Genomic DNA, 22,014 nt, shown 5'->3' with positions numbered 1-22,014 from the left:
GAGAGAAGAGTGTGGATTTTAAACATGTGTAACTAGGGAATTCAAAAACAGTTTCTTGACCCTTTATCATTTTTTTTTGTCATCCTAACTTTTTTTCTCTTATATGCTTCCCTACCTTAACCTGAGCAGCTATTCTGCCAATAGGAATGTTATTTCTGTAACACAGGAAGTGAATGGAGAGACCAACAACTCCCATCAAACATACAGTATAGGCAGGGTAACCGGGCCTCACCTGAAGTCTTGGTTATTAGCCCTTCAGCAATGCATACACACATGATGACTCACAGACAGGGATTTCTCACACGTTTGTTAGAATAGCTGACAGGTGTAAAAACATTGTAATTGAAGTGCCCTCAAATAGCTCAAAGTTAAAAGCAATCCTTATATTCAGAACAGCGCCTGCATTCAATGTATATGTGCGTGCTACGCCCTAGGCTCTCTGCCAATGTGAAGCATAATTGCTACAAAATCACAGAGAGGTTAGACTGCAGCTACTCTACATTGCATCTGATTTACCAGCTTTTGCTCCAGAGCAAAGTTAGCTCAGTTTTCTTTAAGGAATTTAACACTTGAAATCTTAGATCCAGTATCGTTTTCTACGATCAGTGTCTGTTGAGTACTGAGTGATCACCATGAAGGGGGACTGGCTGCACACTCACTGGGGACAAGTATGACATCTCAAGCCAATGTCAGATCCCCCCACCCTCCTCCTTTATCATCACCAAGCTTGCCCCTCCCCCTGCTTTTACATTATCAATCCAAACACCACCCACCCCTCACAGGGGAGAAGTAAAACTGGTATTATCCAGAATCATTTGAGAACCAAATACTGTGCTCGATTAGACATGCAACGATTTATAGAGAGCGCCAAATACATTGCACATAATGAATGAGTTATGCTGAAAATAGGAATTTCTCTGCATGGGTCCCCGGGTGGCTCCCCTAGTGAAAGCACTGCCGCGTGGCTTTCAGTTCTTCTGAGCTGCGGTGGGAGTTTCTGTGGTGAGGGAACGTAATTGAACATTCTAAATCGGACAGAAAATGGTGGATAAAGTTATTGGAATTTGTGTAATGTAGAAACCATTTCATACTGAACAGTACTGAATACATATTAAAATAATGGTTCTTTAAGAAATGTAGACTTTGTTCCAACAACACTATTACATTTTACAATACTGTACATTCACTGCTATTGTATTGTGCTGCACTGTAAATAAGGATTTCTTTTTTTCAATAAAGTAAAAACAAGCAATAAATGCACAGCCTGTAGACAGGGGGCCACATATATTCTGGGAGCCAAAAGGTTCGGTATTCGTTTGTGTAATCCAGTTATATCCCACTGGTTTTGTAAAATGAATAGTTCCAAACTTTTCACTGTAGAAGAATCTAAGTAAATACACTGTACCTGCAAATGCAGATCATTGTAATATTCATAGTGCAACTAAAGTATAGTGCAAACTACATTGTTATTTTTACCAACTGATATAGAGCTGGCACCTAGAGGCAGGCTGCACCCTTAGAGTCTACTGCAGGAGTCTGCTGTGGTGCTGTTACACACTGGTTGTCTCAATATGTGTCCTTCTCAGCAAACCGAGTCGGAGGAGAATGACTCGGACAGCTTCATGCACTCCATGGACCCCCAGCTGGAGCGCCAGGTCGAGACCATCCGCAACCTGGTGGACTCCTACATGGGCATTGTGAACAAGACCGTACGGGACCTCATGCCCAAGACCATCATGCACCTCATGATCAACAGTGTAAGTGCAATCCACAGAGGCTGAGGAAGCACCACCCTCCCTGCAGTGTAAGTGCAATCCACAGGGGCTGTGGAGGCTGTGCAGTCACCACACCCTCCCTGCAGTGTAAGTGCAATCCACAAGGGCTGAGGAAGCACTACCCTCCCTGCAGTGTAAGTGCAATCCACAGGGGCTGAGGAGGCAGTGCAGTCACCACACCCTCCCTGCAGTGTAAGTGCAATCCACAGGGGCTGAGAAGGCAGTGCAGTCACCACCACCCTCCCTGCAGTTCCTAGTTATTAACACAGGGAATTCAGTTCTCGACTGGGATACAGGGAGGTGGTTGCACATCCTTAGGTCACACTGTAAATGTTTTCATACATCTGGATTACCACTAATCCAATTGACTAAAGCATAAATGATTGAGATTGTTAGATTCTGGGGACATATGGGTGTGTCTGTCCATAGGTTTGTCCATTTCTGTGTCGCTGTGAGAAGGGGTGTGGGTGAGTCGCTGATTTACACGGGAGTCAGAAATGTCTTTGAGACGCCACACAGGCGCACAGGATTTATTAACACGGTGTGTAATTATTTGACACACTCAGTTTAGAAATAATAGTTCAGAATCAAAAGGAGAAATAAAAAAGAAAAACAAACTGTAAATAAAACTACAAAGAAAAGTGCTCTTTAAGCAGGATCTCGCAGCCTCCGCTAACCTGCGAGGCACGATGTACAAGGATACTTTTATGGGATCTCGCAGCCTCAGCTAGCCTGCGAGGCACGATGTACAAGGACACTTTTATGGGATCTCGCAGCCTCAGCTAGCCTGCGAGGCACGATGTACAAGGACACTTTTATGGGATCTCGCAGCCTCAGCTAGCCTGCGAGGCACGATGTACAAGGACACTTTTATGGGATCTCGCAGCCTCAGCTAGCCTGCGAGGCACGATGTACAAGGACACTTTTATGGGATCTCGCAGCCTCAGCTAGCCCGCGAGGCACGATGTACAAGGACACTTTTATGGGATCTCGCAGCCTCCGCTAGCCCGCGAGGCACGATGTACAAGGACACTTTTATGGGATCTCGCAGCCTCAGCTAGCCCGCGAGGCACGATGTACAAGGACACTTTTATGGGATCTCGCAGCCTCAGCTAGCCCGCGAGGCACGATGTACAAGGACACTTTTATGGGATCTCGCAGCCTCCGCTAGCCTGCGAGGCACGATGTACAAGGACACTTTTATGGGATCTCGCAGCCTCAGCTAGCCTGCGAGGCACGATGTACAAGGACACTTTTATGGGGTTTCCCAGAATAAATAACGTCCCAGGTGACTTGCAGCCAGAGCTTCCGCTGGATGGTATCCTGCTATGGGCAACTCAAGGAACAGGAGAGCGTCATTTTTATGGGGTCGACCCCATAAAAAGAGCTTTGAAACAGACTTTAGAGTTATAAGTGTAAAATGTTGTCAGGATGTTTACAATGAAAAGAGAAATTACAAGTAAATTATTTAAACAGTTGTAGCAACACGTGGGGGCATATAATGCTATATTTTTTGGAGCCCCACTACTCACTCTTTCAGAACCACTTGCCCAATTTCCATTAAACTATTAATTGCCATTTGAATGTACAGCCGGGGTGGAGGATGTATGTTACTCATAATTTATTTAAACTACAAGAAGATCACCGTCTTCCTTTAAGACTGGCGAGGGAGCCCTCCCATATAAAAAATATATATATAGAATATACCTGTACTGTAGTATGTTCTATAGTATGCATCTGTAGAATGATATGGTACCTACTGTATAACCATAGTGCTGTAGTGTACTGCAGAACTGTTGTATTATAGGAGATATTACAGTGTGTACCATAGTACTGTACTATAGTATATACTATAGTAACTAATCATCATAAACATCACAGTTTATGAAAAAAAAGCATTATTAGATGAACTGCCAAAGTCTACAATACAGTACAGAAAACAGTATGTATACATGTTTGTTATGAAAAAAGATACCTTGGTACATGTTCAAAAAGTCATGTGATACAAAGCGATATTATACAATATTGCCGGGAATACTGTAGTATATTGTAGTAGGGACAGTACTGTGGTAATTGCAACAGTTTACTTTTGTGTATTATAATATGTACTACAATATATTACAAGGTAATATAGTAAATACTGTAATATTCAACAGTAAGTACTATACTATTCTGTGGTATTCTATAGATTATTTTTATGTGATTTTCCAAAGTAGTAAGCCTGTGTCACCCTGTGTGTGTGTGTGACTGTGTACCCCTGTGTGTGTGTGTCCCTGTGTGTCTGCCCCTGTGTACTCCTTTGTGTGTGTGCCCTCTTGTGTGTGTGTGTGTGTTCTTCCTCCAGACCAAGGAGTTTATCCACGCTGAGCTGCTGGCTTCCCTGTATTCCTGCGGAGACCAGAACACTCTGATGGAGGAGTCAGCCGAGCAGGCCCAGCACCGTGACGAGATGCTGCGCATGTACCACGCTCTGCGGGAGGCGCTGAGCATCATTGGGGATATCAACACCACCACCACCAGCACCCCCACACCCCCGCCCGTCGACGACTCCTGGCTGCAGGTGCAGTCGCAGCAGTCTGGCAGGAGGTAGGCCAGAGTCTGATGGTTTCCCTAAAAGTCTCCGGCTAGCTATCGGAAAACCACAACAAAAGACCTGTGTCAGATTCCACACACTTCTTTTTTGCTCTGAACACACTCTTAAACTCAGGGGAGACGTTTAAGGAGGACACAGAGGTGTTTTGGTCTCCTGTAGTGGATTGTTCATGCACTGGGCTCGCAACATATCCAGACAACTTTTGATAATCAAGAAAATCACACAGACTCATTCAATTTGAAGTTTTAACGAATCAGAACAGTATTAGCACTCCTTCGGTTTATTAAATGCTTAATAATGGATCGACTGGTTGAAGGCCACTTGGGATCCCTGCTAATAGGCAATCTGGGTGATCCAGTGCCTTTACAGGTTTAACAGCATTAATACTTCAATACAGTAATGCAAGTATGGTTAACATATGCTTAGCCCTAGGCTAGCCGTGCAAAAAGCTAAGATGCCTACCACTAAATACTAAAACATACAATATATCACTCTCCAAAGCTAAAATATAATTCCTATACCTTATAGCAATGCATCCATGTGGAAGTGTAGTTGTAGAATACAACGTAAAAACAAGAGCTGTCTTCAAAGGCAGACTCCTGAATATGACCAAACAGCAACCAGCTTTTTCAGAGATCCTCAGAGCATGGACCACACAACTTGTAGTTATAGCAAGTCGAGTGTTGCTTGACTGAAGTGGCTTGACTATGGCTTTTATAGAACTTTTGCTCCATTTAATACATCAGAAGTCTTAATTGAATATATATATATATATATATATATATATATATATATATATATATATATATATATGGGTTTAAAATATATTTCCCTCTTAACATCAGAAACATTATTTTCAGTAGGTTGGATTTGTTTCATGTATAGATGTGTGTTAACAAAATAATATTGGATAAGGATTGTCTAGAGTTCGTGACAAACTTCTGAACCTATAATTACCTATAGAAAAGAGTTAAATGTAGCAGTCTAAGATTGGCTTTTTTCATTCTTAAACTAAGTTTGACGTCTCGCTCTGTTTCTAAAAATCCCCTGTGCAAGCAGGTTTCACACACCCTGTTTACCTGCCAAGGTTAGTTTTTTAACTTCTACAAACATTGAAGACATTGAGAAAGATTTCAAGTGGAAACATTGCCATTCAATTTCCTTTAAATATTTCTAAATGTAACACTGTTGTGTGTTTAATAGTTATGAGTGAAGGTATACACAAATATTGTATTAATTAAGTTAACTAAATGTCTAATATTTTACTAAATTGTGTGGATCTGTGGCAGTAGTGGCTGGTGGCCAAAAATAATGGGGAGGCAGAAAAAAGGCAAAGTGTTTGGGGGTCCCATTAAGCCCCCAGCAACATAAGAATCTTGTTATTGTATTCTGACTGACAACACTTTTCATATTATTATTTATTTATTCATTTATTTGGCAGACGCCTTTATCCAAGCTGACTTACAGGTGTTACAGGGCAGTACTGTACAGGGTTACAATGCAAGATTAATATTTAAATACAGTATAGTTTACAGTGAGTGCAAATAATACTACTAAAATACAATATGAACTAGGATGCAATAAGTTATATCTACAAGTTATATCTGTAGTGCAATAGTGCAAGGATAGTATATCAGCTAAGGATCTAGTAACGTGGTGCTTAGGTCAGGCAAGTTTAAAAAATAAAATGTTGTTTTTGTTTACAAAAATTATATAAAAGTAATGGTTATACACAGAGAATGTGTTTCTCTGTGTGTTTTTTTCACAGAAATACGAAAGCAGCTGCTGGGTTCAGCAGTCTTGCATTTGACTGAGACGCACGCTTCAGGATAAACTGCTTGCAGCTTTTCCCAGTGTCTAGTTGCCACATTAATTCTGCTTGCAGAATTATTGTGAAGGTTGTTATGTTATAAGTAGGCTTTCCTCAGTTTTTGGACTGTTGGCCAAAAGCACTATGGTGCGCATCCTTATAGACCTGCTCCCGTTCCTGCCGGTACAATGAACGAGGTTACCATCCGATTCACTAGCAGGTGCAGCTCTGGTCTCTGCTTGCAGTGCCATTGTGAAGACTGTCAGAGCTCTGACAACTGGCTTTTCCCAGTCTTAGGGCTGTGCTGGTTTGCCCAAAGCAATATAGGTGGTTCCCTATGTATTGCTTCTGCGGTAACTGTCGGTCTCAGACCTACCGTTTCCGACCCGGTACACATACCGAACAGCAAATAAGGTTACCGCACCAGGGTACCACCGAACCGTACCTTACTGAGTGTGCCACTGAATTGGACCGTACTGAAGGTACCGTACCAGGTGTACCACCACCGAGTGTACCACCAAACCGCACCGCACCAAAGGTACCATACCGGGTGTACCACCACCACCAAACCGTACCGTGCAAGGGTACTGTACAGTACAGCACTAGTGCTCAGACACGATTTGGTATTGTGGTACAAAACAGTGATACCATCCCTGGTCCAGTACGAGCAGACCCGGTTTGAGTCTCGACTTGCGCTGTTTTTATCTGTTTTACAGTACTTTTGCCTGTAACATACTGTACAATGGCATACTGTATACTGCACCAGCCCTATTACAGAATAGGGCTGGTGCAGTATACACATCCGAAGAATCCGACCCTTCCTCACCAACTATGCTACCCAGCTCCTGGTCCAGGCCCTGGTACTCGCCCGCCTAGACTACTGCAACTCCCTCCTGGCTGGCCTCCCTGCGTCCGCCACCCGTCCGCTCCAGCTCATCCAGAACTCTGCTGCCCGCCTGGTGTTCTCTCTGCCTCGCTTCGCCCACGCTACTCCACTACTCCGCTCACTCCACTGGCTCCCGATCACCGCTTTAATCCTGTACTTCAGAATACTGTAATCTGCCAAGTTTTTAACCTGTAGTACTTTGTATTTAATCACATCCTGATGTAACTATCACTATTTAATCATATCCTGATGTAACTATCACTATTACCTGCTGTATTATTGAATTGTGGTTTGTCAAACTTGTACTTTGCTTGAACAAAAGTTATTGTATTTCTTGCTCTTATTGCATTACTTGTATTGTAACGCTTGAAATGTTTTTGCTTACGATTGTAAGTCGCCCTGGATAAGGGCGTCTGCTAAGAAATAAATAATAATAATAATAATAATAATACAGAAAGTACTGTATAGAGGAGCTGCAGCTCCTGCCCTGTTACACAGTGGGGTTTCTGCTGGAGCATACGCATCCAGCCTTGGCTGGGGCATTGTCTAGAATGGCGGGGGGGCGTAGGGGATGTGTAACCCCCATTGCACACTAATGTACCTATATAGTGCTACAGGCACCGAATTGGTACCAAACAGCAACTGTACATTCTTACTGTACATTGCTTTCTATTTGCATAATTCCTGGGTTTTATCCCTGTGACACATGCAAGGCCAGCCTGCCTGTGGACAAGCAGATGCTCTTCCTGCCTGAGGCAGCAGCATGGAAAGGGGGCACTGGTAAACCACATTTCTGTGAGCTGTTTTGTGTGCAATCTCTAAGTGTACACTAGAGAAACGTTTCTCCTACAGCTCTATAGCGCTCTCTGCATCCCTCACCTGCACAGCACTCTTCCCCATCACCCTCTCATAGAGAGGTGGCTGCGTCCTCACCCCATGGCTCTGTGCCAAGGGACAGCCATGCACCCGGGAATAGAGAAGCTCTGGGCAGCAGTTTCCCCTTCTCAGGGAGCCATCTGGAGTATTGGTGTCAGTGCAACACAGACGTCTGGGTGCTTACTACCGTTCAGACCGGCTACTCACTGCAGTTCAAGCATGATCCTTCTACCTTTTGGGGCGTGACTGCAGCATCAGTCACAGACCCACAGGATGCCACTGTGGTGTCTCAGGAGGTAGCAGCTCTACTGCTAAAATGGGCTATTCATATGGTACTACTCCATGCCCAAGCAGGATGGTGGCCTCAGACCAATCCTCGGCCTCAGGCAGGTCAACCTGTTCTGAGCCAAAGGAGGTTCAAAATGTGACGATGCAACTGCTGTTGCAGTCAATCAGACCAGCTGATTGGTTCACCATGGTGGACCTCAAAGATGCCTATTATTATTATTATTTATTTCTTAGCAGACGCCCTTATCCAGGGTGACTTACAATTGTTACATGATATCACATTATTTTTACATACAATTACATTATTTTTTACACATTATTTTTTTACATACAATTACCCATTTATACAGTTGGGTTTTTACTGGAGCGATCTAGGTAAATTACCTTGCTCAAGGGTACAGCAACAGTGTCCTCCACCTGGGATTGAACTCACAACCCTCTGGTTGAGAGCCCAGAGCCCTAACCACCACTCCACACTGCTGCCCCTATTTCCTGCCTATTGCCTATTTCCGTATCCCCATGAAAAACCGGCGCACTTAAGTACCTGCGGTTCACCTTTCAGGGAACAGCATACGACTTCAGTGTCTTGCCGTTTGGCCTCTCTCTAGCTCCCCGTGCCTTTTCGAAGTGCATGGAGGCTATTCTGGCCCCACTGAGACTCAGGTGCATCAGAGTACTCAATTACCTGACGACATGCTCATTTGTGCTCAGTCTCCAGCGCAGGCAGAGGCCCACACGGAACTCGTCACCGACTTGGGCCTGTCAGTGAATCGTGCAAAGAGCCAGCTCTCACCCTCACAGACAGCCTCCTATTTGGGAGTGTGCCTGGACTCCAGGTCCATGCTGTCCACTCTGTTGGATGACAGGGTGCAGAGAATAGCCACTTGTCTGAATCTTTTTCAGCTTAACAGAAAGCTCACAGTAGTGACATTCCAGAGGCTTCTGGGCTTGATGGCTGCAGCTTCCTAGTCCCTTCCTTTGGGTCTCCTGAGCATGTGCCCTCTCCAAGCCTGGTTGAACAGCAGGGTTCTTCAGCCTTCATTGAACTGTGGCTGCTTGGTGACAGTATCTTGTTTCCTTGGTAGACACAGCCATCTGCGCTTAAGCGTAGCGCTGGGCAGCGTCTCCAGAAGGGAGGTCATCACCTAGTCTAGGCTGGGGTGCAGTGTGGAATGGCAGGTGAGCGCAAGGGGTATGGAACCCCCCGTGGCAGGGGCTCCATATCAGTATTTTAATATTGATATGGAGCCTGCCTATAATATTAAACAAACTGTTTTATAACATATTTCTTTCTTTTATTTGTCTATATGGTTTTATATTAGAGTTTTAACATGCTCCTGAGTTTAAGAATTGAATGTTAAAATATAAGTAACGTAATTCATTTGCAGAGTCAATGTGATACCTCGAAAAAATGCACTGAGACGATAAAGAACCTTGTAGAACACACAGTAGTTCAAAATAACATTTCTCGAAAATAATAACTTCAGTCTTGCAGGTGATTTTTAATTCCGGAACAAAAAGAAAATCCAACGCAAACAGTCCAGAACATAACCACATGTGAACTGCACTTACAAATCTTGAAACAAAACAAAAACTGTAGGTATAATCCTACAGGACTCTCTAGCGATCAAAAGAACTTCAATGCCCATCAGTGAGATTTGATAAAGAGTCCAGGCATACAAGTATACCGAGGTAATATACATGATAAAAGCTGACCCCCTCTTCCTTACACCAGCCCAAAAACTGACACCTTGCCTGTGTGAGAACTGGTTTGGGTTTTATGCTGCTTCCAACACCCATCCTCAGATCCGCTCTCGCAGTGGAAACAGCATGCTGCAAGCAAGGGTTATCCTGCCTGAGATCAAAAGGGTTCTTTTGAACTACAAAAGAGCCATAATGTCTTATCCTGATCTCGAAGAAAACAGGAACCTTTTGCTGGGTGTGAGATTACAGGGAGAGAGCATGACATATTGAAGTGACCCCTCCCTGTGTTTGTTTGTGTTGCAGGTCTCCCGCCTCCAGCCCCACTCCACAGAGGAGAGCCCCAGCAGTGCCCCCTACCCGGGCTGGCTCCAGAGGCCCTGCCCCCGGACCACCCCCCGCGGGGGTCCCACCTGTCCCCTCCCGCCCCGGAGCGTCCCCTGACCCCTTTGGTGGCCCCCCTCCTCAAGTCCCCTCACGACCCAACCGGGCTCCCCCCGGCGTCCCTAGGTAAGTGTCTGGGGCTGCGGTCTGTACTGTATCTGTGATGCTTCCCTGTGACCTTCAGCCTCACTGAGAAACCGGCCAGGGCCACGGCAGCACATCTTAGCAAGGCTCGGAGACAGTTTTGCAAAATATTTCCTCAAACTCCAGCCTTTAATAAAAGTTATAGCACCTTCATACACCTAAAACATCCTGAATGTAAATGATTACTGACACAGTAGCAGTGCAATTCTCACATTAAACAAAAATGTTGATTGGACCAACTTCTGATGAGAAAAACCGATGAATTACATAATGGTTGCTTCCAGTAAAGACATTACATTCGACTCTCCTATCCCTAATATATTGAGCTAGTTGCCTTGGTTATTGTGCAATAGCTAGGGTCTTAATGCCTGCACTCAAACCAGGCAGATTTATTTAATCAAAAACTGCAATACGATACCTTCTGCCTTCAAATGAAGGTATTCAAGCATCATATGAAGAGGTTTTCCGTGTATTATTAGAGAGATTCTATAAAGACTGAACACCTGGAAAAGGCTGTGTAGAAAGTGCAAACTGCTCGTACAAAAAATAATGAATTATATAGCAGTTCTTATGTTACCGTTATCTTCCTAATTCAATGAGCTTTTATAACCTAAGAATGGTTGTTCTGAAGAGTTCAAATGCAAGATGATGAGAAAGGTCAGCTAACAATTGGAGCAATCATGGGGGCCCTGGTTTGGTACAGTACTCTCCGGCTAGCGAACACCCTTCGGGAAGTAAGCAAAGTGTTCTCTAAGACAGAGTGAGCCACCAGACACAATATGAATCAATAAATAAATAAATACATATGTATTATTTGTCATGACGCACATGCATCAACATATAAAATGAACTGAATAAGTAAAAAAGCAAAACAGGCAAGTGTATGTTAAACTATTATAATAAAGTAACAGACAAACTAACAATAAAACTAAAGCAAAAAACACAGTCAAAAAACTGAAATCGCTATGTCCTATGAAATTAGCTGGCAGGTGTGTTTCGGTCTATCACAATGGCAGAGGCAAAAATAATGGGCATTACTTAGGGTTAACATTAATAAAAACTAAATTAACACAGCACCCCTACACACGTTACAAATGCAGCATCAATATACAAGACATGCACATTATTTAACAGAATGATTCATGTTTTTTTCAATACCTCGAACAATTTCCAACTTTGTTAGCAAGAGAAACAGCGACGCATTTTGCTGTTTGTGTACATGCCATTTTGTAGCGATGAGGTGCACTCGTGGAAATCATGACAAGTCACTTTTTTACAAAACAGTCTGTATCCTTTGTGAACGAATCGCTATCGGTGCCAAGAAGGTGTTCTTTTAAGAGAAGTTCCTGTTCCTTTAGCCAGAGCATTTACAATGGGAAAATCTGTTTCACCACAAGGGTGTTCCCTTAGGCGAAGTGTTCTCTTAGGAGGTGTTCCTATTCGTGGAGACTGCTGTATAATGAGGGTTGCAAGTTCCTAACCCTAATTCTAACCCTGGTATAATAAGAATTCAGAGGGACTCTGATCTGAGGGCAGCAGGCTGGAGAGCGCTGTGTTATAGAGGCCTGCCCTCATCTTGGGACCCACTTTTAAAGTGCGTTGGTTTAACCCATTAATAATAAGAACTAAAAAGCCAATGAGGTATCTCTCCTTGCCTCGTTCTCCTGTGTCTGTCTGATCCTGAGAGGTCTTCTTCAGTCCTGTTCTTCCAATCAATGAGAATATCGACCCTTATAAATATCAGCGAGCGGCTGGCAGCCTCACAGCAGAGTTCTACCTCTCCACAGAAAGATCACCCCCTCCTCCTCCTCGCTTCCTGTCTAGTTAACCTTCCCGAGACCCCGCCCAGTTTCACTTGAACCAATCCCCCTACCCGTTGTTTTCTCAGACACCAACTACAACCCTGGTCATCTAATTGAGCACACTGTACAGAGAGAGACCCCAAGGGTCATTGCAACATACCGGTTTAATTGAGGTGTAAACCTCAAAACGACTCTATGAGCTCAATTGCAACATAACAGTTTAGACAGCCAGGTGTCAAAAGGCCTTTTCAACTTCAGCGTACAATAGTGGCTTCATTTAAACCCATTTTCAGTCTATTCTAGACCATGTAGTAGCAGGTTTAACTGAGGGCAGTATTTCCATCTAGAAAGATGCTAACCGATATATCAGGTAAGATATTTCGAAAACATATTAACAGTGTTGGGCACGTTACTGAAAAAAAGTACCTAGTTACTAGTTACTCGTTTCTTCAGAAAAAACTAATATAATGTCCTTACTTATTACTTAATGAAAATTGTAACTGCAACTATTGTTTACTATTTAATTATAAGTTTAAAAATAGTACATTGTAATCATTACAATACATGCGACTTTGCGGAAGTCGTAAGACTGAAAAACAAATGCAACTGTACATGAAGTTGGAAAAAAGTGACAATGTTCATAAAACATTGTGTTACATAAATTACTTAACTTAATGTAATGGATACACACATGTATTTTGTAGATTCATATTATCAGGGGCTTGGGCGGTCTCAAGCCACCCCACTTTTTTTAAGCCCATCGCGTGGATTGTATAGGTAGCTTCACAAGCCAGGTGACAATCGTATAATCAGCTTGTTTTTGCCTAATCTGCACACAGCTTTATTGTTAGTTGTAATTACAGGCTAGCAAGAGAGAGGCCAATTTTTTTCTCTCTCTGGTAATGTGTAACAATTGTAAATGTTCTAACGTCATCACTAGTAACCACAAGAATGTGAGCGGAGCAGAGCAGAGCTGTGACAAAATTCTGCTCACCGCCCATAATGCCCTCCGCTCCGCTCCACTCTATCTTCAATTCCGCTCCACTGCCTGCGATTCCTTCTTCACTCCTCCACTCCAGACAAAATAGGTACGCTCCGCTCCGCTCTATCTTCAATTCCGCTCCACTGCTTGTGATTCCTTCTTCACTCCTCCACTCCAGACAAAATAGGCACGCTCCGCTCCGCTCTATCTTCAATTCCGCTCCACTGCTTGTGATTCCTTCTTCACTCCTCCACTCCAGACAAAATAGGCACGCTCCGCTCCGCTCTATCTTCAATTCCGCTCCACTGCTTGTGATTCCTGCTTCACTCCTCCACCAGACAAAATAGGCACGCTCCGCTTATGTGTATGTTGTATTGTTCTGTAGAGCCGACACACAATAATTTTAAATGCATCTTTATCACTCAAAATCAGGCATCAGGGGCCTTTTTTTTTTTTTTTTTTTTTTTAAACTCCCAACACATAATTCTGTTGTAACTGGAAAGATGAACAAAAGTTTGTATGCAATTTTGCACAGTGAAAAATCTTATACATTTTTCAGCACAATATACAGGAGCAGCTACATTAGCAATGTCTATATATTATAGCTCAGTCATGATAATGACTTCAGAGATAACAACCGCTACAAAAACAAAAATGGGGTTGCTCTGGGTTGTCAGAACTTATTAACCCCACAGTGTTCTCCTTGGCTCCACTCCCCACAGGCTCCCCCTGCAAATTATTTCTGGAGCCGTCCCTGCATATTAAATATCTATGCATCAATTATACTGGAGTATTTTTCATATGCATGCAATTTGAGTTCTTCAAAGCGTACATTCTGTCAAACTATTTGAAACATTTTGTTTATAAACCTAAATAGTCCTTGTTGTGTCACATCAAAAGTAGGTTACTGAAGAAGAAGCTGTTTATGTACCTGTCGGGATCTCTGTTATGACTTTATTGAGCTCTGTACTGAAGCCAGTCTGTCCTGATTGTGAGCACGCATGTAACAGAGCTGCTGTGTTCAGGGTTTCTATGTGTTCAAGGAAAGTAGCAGTTCCGTCTTTAAGGACTGCCGTAAGCCGAGTTGTTATTGTCATGCTGACTGAAAATACAATAAAGAGCAGTTCACGTTTACGGTAACTGAACTGAAATGTGGTTCTTTGGCTTAAAAAAAACAAAAAACAAATGTAGCTGCAAAACAGAGAAAAGGTAACGAGACAAGCTTGTTTGTTTTTTGCAAAAAGTAACTAATATTATTATTCCCATCAAAAATTGAACGCGTTATATTACCTCGTTATTAACAAGAGTAATATTATTGCAGTAACGCGTTAATTAAGTAATGAACTCCCCCAACTCTGCATATTAATATGCCATTTCTATTTCTATTATAAAAATGGAGGTTTAAAAAAATCAAAATAACTTTTGTTTTTTGAAACAGGTACTGCCGCTCATGCTGTGCCTTTTTCATTTGAGATTTTTATTTTGTGTGCAAAATTAGATTTTCGTGAAAAGCGCTGCAAGAAGGTCTTGTAGTCTGAAACGTCCTGATATAATATATATATATATATATATATATATATATATATATATATATATATATATATATATATATATATATATATGTATATTTATTGTCAATTATTCTCATTTTATGTACCTACATTTTATGTTCAATTTTGAACCTTCTACACAGCAGTTTTCCTTTTTCAAATGAATAGTATATGGGCTGCCGTGCATTGTGAGAAAATGTATCCAATTACAGCATTTATGTAGAAGCATCCCTGAGGGTGGGCATTAAATTCTCACACACTACATGCCCCATGCAGTATTTTTGATCTCTGATGAGCAAATTACGCTATAGCGTAGGTCCCCCAGCAAAAAACTTATCGGGACACATTAATTACAGTGACCGTGTAATTCCTATAACCTGTTCTGCTGCCTTTAATCCCAACATATTAAACACGGGAGAAACGTTAACTGCAAACCTGAAATGACAAAACAGAGGCTTTTGTGTTTTTCTTTATACACACTGTACATTTCTAGTAGTATATAGAAATTATTTTTTTATGAAGTTTTAAAACCACAGATACCATCAAATTATTAGTAAATGACATAACATCATATGCCACTGGAGCCTATCAATCTAAAAAAATTAATTATCTATTATTACAGACAGACACACAGCTGAAATCAATGCCATTCTTCACAAGCGTTTAAATGATCTGACCTACTACTGTTGTGTGGTTAGAGTCAAGATGCAGTGTATCTACTAAGTAAGCAGTAAGATCCTCTGAATTAGCAGTTGTAAAGCTCTGTGGGATGATAATAATGTACTTGTGGTGGGCAGTCTGATTCGTTTTACTGACTCGATTCATTTTATTCGGTTCAGTTTGGTGAGTCGATTCAAAGATTTGTTCATTTGATTCACGATTCAATGAAACAAAACCAATTAATGTAGATCAGCATCCCCTAAACTAACCTTCTGCTGTTGCTCCCGAAGTCCCGCCTCCCAGAGACTGCGGGTCGTGTCGATGGTCCTGGCTGGGCAGAGCCTTCACAGGCACCGTCTTGCAGTTGAAGGGTTCTGTAGTTATCCAGCGGAGCGGGTGCTCTCCTCCAGGATGTCAATAAAGCACCCCTCTGTGTACCATGTAGTGCAGTCTCCTCGAGCTGTGGTGCAGGTGTTTTTTGAGCTTCGCGCAGCCTCCCTGGCACACCCCCCAGCCAATCAGGACCTCCCGATCAGCTCAGCGCCGGGCGAGTGTAACTGCTCAATTGGTTGCCTAGCAACGTGTCTCCTGTTCCGCGTCCCAGCTGCACACATCCGTGCAAGAACCAGAGAGGGCTCTCCCCGTCACAAACCCATATTTATTCTCAGTCGATCTTGTGCTTCATTGGTGCACTCTGTTTTTCTGCTCTAGTAGTATAAAGTTAATTAATGAACAAAGCAAAGCCATGTTTGGAAGTATTTTGAGAAACCGGACGAGAAAACCATGGTATGTAAATAATTATGCCCCAAAAAATTGCCGTACCACAAAAACACTTTCAACGCTTCATCATTTGAAATGAAAACATTCAGAAATTAGCGTTCTGTTTATCCATAATAAACAGAACGCTTCGGCTAACATTTATTTAGCCCTTGCATCCCTGTGAATGCTTATAACATGATTTTAAAAGTTTTTCTTTTAAATATTAATTCAAAGAACGCATACGTGTAAATAAATCATGTATAGGCTTTAATTTACCAGTACACTTTTACACAAATCGTTTGTTTAAAAGTCATTGATATCTATATATGGATTTCCTGTTTGTAGGACCGATCCCTGAACAGTAGCGTTAATATAACAATGTATTGGAATCTGCATTTCATAGATTCTGTAACACATGCAGCTGTGTTTTATTATTATTATTATTATTATTATTATTATTATTATTATTATTATTATTATTATTATTATTTTGTTCGTTTGATATAATATAATATGTAGAAAGTTTAGTTAATTTTATTCACTGTGTGTGCAGGTACATCTCAGTAGTGCAGTACAAATACTAAGAGAGACATTTACTAAATACAAATAAGAAATGCTTTTAAAAAGACCAAATTCCTATTTCCTAATTTTTTAGTATTACATGCAGGACAGGCTCTATAAATCGTTATATATAAAAAAAAAAGTGAATCGTGTGACAGCCCTAATTTCAATATATACTTTTTTTTTTTTTTTACTTGTAGTTAAGTCTTTGCGGTGTTAAAACGTTAGTTGCTTATTTAGGATTTCTTTGCTTAGAAAATACTAACCAGGGCTGTCAATATACATCAATGTAATATAAATAGTGTGTGTGTAGATATGGTTTAAACGCTGACACCGGCATAGCATTTAAACGTTCATAAAAATGTACCAAAAGCACGTAGCTAGTGAATAGTCTCAGTCTGTCGTGTGATTGGTTCACATCACTATCAGTCCTGCCCCTTTTCAAAGGAACGCCTGCACTCTTCACAAGATAAAATGGCTGAACACTGATTGTGTTAACACAAAATTAAATTACAAAACCTACTACAAAAGAAACACAAAAATGGTGATTAAAACATCACTGTTACTGTTTCTGACTTTCTGAAATTCAAACAAATTCGACGATGTAAACAAATATGACGGGCAGGTTATAAACTGGATTATACAGCAGACGGCAAACCAGACAGAGTTTTTATTTACGTATGCTGTATCAGCTATATTTAAACAAAATATATAAAGTTGTATTTACTATCCAGCCTTGCCTCACTTATTTTCTTGACTGATTCATATACTAAATACGTACTGCAGACTTAGCCATAGTGGAAAATGAAATGCCCCTCATTAAGACTATTGTTACCTCCAGGGTGCAATGCCCTCAACCTGCGGCTTCAGGCATTATAGCCCCCTGTCGGTAACAATAGTATTCCCTCAGGTCAATCATTTTCTACTATAGCCCTCCTCTCCAATACATCTCTCTCTCTCTCTCTCTCTCTCTCTCTCTCTCTCTCTCTCTCTCTCTCTTCTCTCTCTCTTCTCTCTCTCTCTCTCTCTCTCTCTCTCTCTCTCTCTCTCTCTCTCTCTCTCTCTCTCTCTCTCTCTCTCTCTGTTATTAGAAAACAGAGTAAATTAGGGCAGTGGTGCACAAACTTTTTTTTAATGCCGCCCCCCTTTTTTAGCATACATTTAGTTGCGCCCCCCCACCCCCCAGAAGACAGCGACAGGCTGACAGCCACTACCTTTGACCTTATTTCTGATTGGTCCATTGTGACACCAACAGCGTGTAGCACGAATAGAATAAAACAAAAGCCATTACAATAATGTGATTAGCAGTTAAAACTCATAAATATTAAGATTAAGATAAGTACACACAAAACTAAGAATTAAAAAAACAATTATCTGTTAAAGCAAAGAGTTTTGCAGTAGCGCACTTCATTGAAGTTTCCACTGCCAAAGTTACTCCCACCTGTAGTTTATGCTCAATGCTGTTTCTATGTTGGAGCCAATGGCGTTATAAACTCTACATGCCCACAGCAGAACAGCATCCTGAATCTCCCCTTGCTTTCCTGGCCCTCGAGATCCATTCCAGTCCAGGCCCTGATTTCATCTTAGAAAGTTCAATTAACTGTTTTAGAATCTGCTTTAAGTAAAAACCTGGACTGGACTTAACTGGACTGGATCTCTAGTTGAGTACCACTGCTTTAAACTTTTTATTCCATTCTTTGCACCATTCTTTCCAAAAGGAGAAAACACATTACGACATTAGTGAACAAACTTTAAAGCCCTTCAATTCAATTCCAAATGTCTTTACGTCATTTTAATGGGTATTTTCTCATTTGAGGATCACAGTGCAAAATAACTCTTAGAAGTTCAAATACGCTACACTTTGGCTCAGTACAGTCACCAGTGATTTAGTTGTGCTTCTGCCCTATGATGACAGCTGTAACAGGGCAGCACCTCAGAGCTGCCTCAGAGCAGATCTACACTCTCGGCAAAGTTACAAGTGCAGTTGCTACTGATTCTAATGCAGGTTCTAATGCAGACATGAATGATAAATTCCCATAACCCCCTGCTCTGCAGCGTAGCCCTGCCTAGCTTTTTGTAAAGCTTTTCTTGAAGAAACGAATTATGGGGAAAATTCAAGCAGTAAGAAATGTATTTAAAAAACACCCCTATTAAAAGCTGCGTGGAAGGTCCCTCTCTTGTCTCCAGGCTTCTTGGATCTGTCGTTCTGTATTCTTCAGCTATACACTGTGAAAATCTAGTAGACCAAGCGTTTTTCATGTGCTGTGCAGTGAAACATAGCCAGTGTACAAAATGCAAAATAAACACAATACAAAAAACTGTCAAAATAAAGGTGCCGTAAAAACGGCATACACTACTCCCTAAGGCATGGAGGTCCTGCTTTATACACCTCACTCACTTTACATTAGTGGGATCTACAATCCCTGAACTAATCTTCTCTGTTCAATTATACGCAAACCCCGACTCCGACTACAAGCAGGGCCATCGGCGGTTTTGCTTTCTTTGTCTTCTGATCCCAGGTCACTCTCACGGTGTTCAGGATTACACAGCCAGGTCTTCATGTCCGGGTAGCGTGGACAATATTCAGCTTATTGTTCTTGGCGTTGCAGCAGCCCTAAGGTGAATAAACGGGACATTTTTACACCCAACGTCCTGCTGGAACACACCTACCTGATTATCCACGGCAATTATAACAAACACACACTATTTACAATACACATCCACACAAAAAAAAACACTGCTCCTCTGTTGAATAAAACTTACAGGGGGAAATTCAAAAAGCCATTGACTCAAAGGTTTCTGAATATAAAAAATCCCCTTCAATTGGGCCCTGTCCTCTTTCCAGGCTTTATAAAGGAATGTTTTGTAAAGTCCACTATGATTAATTCAGTTAGTTCATGAAACCTTTTTCAGAGAGAGTTTATTAAAGAGGTATCGCCCAGTAGGCAATTAGTTAAGCAGTCGAACAGAAAAGTAACAGTCCTATGGACCACCCAGATCAAAAAACGCGTTGTTTTAAATATTTAGTACAGTGTTGGTTTGGACCAATCAGAATACATAAAATAGTATGTGTTCTAAATAAATGTAAATGAACTACGTCTTTTTTACGTACAAGCTGGTCATTTTACAGTAGTATCTAGTCATGCCAACGTAGTCACTTGTAATTACTTTGTATTCCCAGCGTTATCCTTCGGGATAATATCTATTCAGACATTCAGACATCACCTTCGGGATAACATCTATTCAGACATTCAGACATCACCTTCGGGATAACATCTATTCAAACACAAGAATCAAGAATAAGGACATGTGAAAATATGGCAGCAAGAGATTTTCTTCTATGGTGCCAATATAGATGTGCTGAGTGCTGCCGATAAGGGTTCCCAGGCATCTCAGGGACACTGGGATTGTCACAGTTTTCAGCCCAGGTTTTTGTCCTTGTTGTCAATATTAAAATTGTAAAATGTTCCCGGTTTTGCAATAAACCCAGACTTGTTCCCCAGCCAGTGGGTGCTATATGCCCGCTTCAGGCGCTGGTCAGCCAATACGAGTTGCTTACAAGGGAAAGCATGGGCAGTGTCCAGCCAGTCCTGCAGCTGCTGGAGGTACTCAAGGCCAGCCAGTTCTGGGGTGTGGTGCTGGGACAGCCTGCCAAACACAAGATCCACTGGGGTGCCGAGCTCTCGTCCAAACATAAGAGCACCCTGTGGACTCTTGGAATGCAGTCCGGTAGGCCATTAGAACCAAGGGCAAGTACTGGTCCTGGATGGCAAGCGTCCTGTTAAACCACTCCAATCCATTGCCCTGCGGTTGGAGTGGTGTTGTCCAGGTTTTCTTTATGCCCAGCTGCCTGCACACCTTCCCACACTGCAGCTCCTCTGCAACCCCAAACCGGCTAAACATACCATCCAGCAGTGCCTCCGCGCAGGTGGTGGCTCTCTGGTCTGGGATGGCGTTAGTGAAATAATCTAAGACCACAAGGACATATCAGTTGCCCTCCATCCAAGGAAAGGGTACCAAGATATCAGCAGCAACACGCTCCAGTGATGCCCCCACCTGATACTGTGAAGTGGAGTGTGGGAGCATGGTCTCCTGGAGAGCTTGGGGAACCACCGCTTGCAGACGTTTCTGTCCTGTCGCAGAGTCTGGCCATGCACAGTAGAGCACACTTCCCCGGAGGTTCAAACATTCCCATCGCACCACCAGCGCTTTTACCTCTGGGGAGAGGGCTGACATGCGTCCAGACCCTGCTGATGCTGGAGCACCCCCTCTGACAACTCAGGCGTGGTTTCCACGACTACATTGGCTGCACCTCCCGCTCCTCCAATCGATGGCAGTGCTTACAGTCCTCAATGGAGCAGGGGTGACGGGACAGGGCATCCTGCAGTGCTTCAAATCGAGCAAGCCATCTGTCCTTTGTGCTCACTGAAGCAGCAACTGCAGGGATGCATGGTCCGTCGCATATCCGACTGGGTTCTAGGCAGACATGTGAACAAGTCAGATTTGCAAACATCTATAGAAAAAGCATTTACACCTCCATAAATAGGTTAGTGAACAAAAAACAACACGCAAACTGCTTTAAACATGGGGATATTTTTTGCTTTAAAAGTAAACAAATGTAAACAAGATTAATTAGGCTACAAATACACAGTGTTGCTATGAGGTTTGCCATAAGCCATCTCCACGCAAAGCTTTTAAAAAAAAAAAAAAAAACTAAACAAAACGGTAAATGTACAGTAACCTGCAACTGATGACTTCTTTCTTAACTCTAGAAGTCCTTGCCTCCCTGGTTCTGCTTTCTTAACATCTCTGTCACGGTACTTTGCGCTTTTTCTTGATATTGCCAACAGCCGAAAAGCAGCTCGGTTTGAATATTGCTTCAGCTATTTTAAACAAACGTCCGGTAAGCATTACGTTTAGAAGCTTGCTTTGTTTAATTCAGATGCATTTAAAAGCTACAACACGCTGCCAATATCTGCAAGCGTATGCTCCATCATATAAACACATTGCACAAAAAAATTATAATTCTCGACTGGTGTATTGAAACGTCACTGCTACACGCATCTGACTGACACACGCACACAGCCCGCCTCTCTTAAAGGGAAACGCACCAAAAGCCTGATTGCTATAACGCTTTCTTTCTGTTTCCATCGCAGAAGCTGCATTTGCTGCCAATGCTATTACTCTCGTAGCCTACTTTTAACATGTATTTATTTATTTAACGAGGTGGTTGATTGATCAGG

General features: G+C 42.2%; 1 protein-coding gene across 11 annotated transcripts in view; it reads left to right on the top strand.

The window, feature by feature from the left end:
• The window catches only part of LOC117397002 (dynamin-1), a 140,035-nt gene that overhangs the window by 102,494 nt on the left and 15,527 nt on the right, over nucleotides 1–22,014 (top strand). For all 11 annotated transcript variants that reach the window (XM_059005392.1, XM_059005389.1, XM_059005388.1 and 8 more), the window contains 3 exons: nucleotides 1,587–1,757; nucleotides 4,120–4,361; nucleotides 10,236–10,439. In XM_059005392.1, coding sequence (XP_058861375.1) covers nucleotides 1,587–1,757; nucleotides 4,120–4,361; nucleotides 10,236–10,439 — 617 coding nt within the window. The remainder of the gene's footprint in view (nucleotides 1–1,586; nucleotides 1,758–4,119; nucleotides 4,362–10,235; nucleotides 10,440–22,014) is intronic.

Source organism: Acipenser ruthenus, chromosome 31, assembly GCF_902713425.1.
Source record: "Acipenser ruthenus chromosome 31, fAciRut3.2 maternal haplotype, whole genome shotgun sequence".
Classification (NCBI taxonomy): Eukaryota; Metazoa; Chordata; class Actinopteri; order Acipenseriformes; family Acipenseridae; genus Acipenser; species Acipenser ruthenus.
Note: the sequence above shows the minus strand (reverse complement) of the source record. Positions and strands in the feature narration are given on the sequence as shown.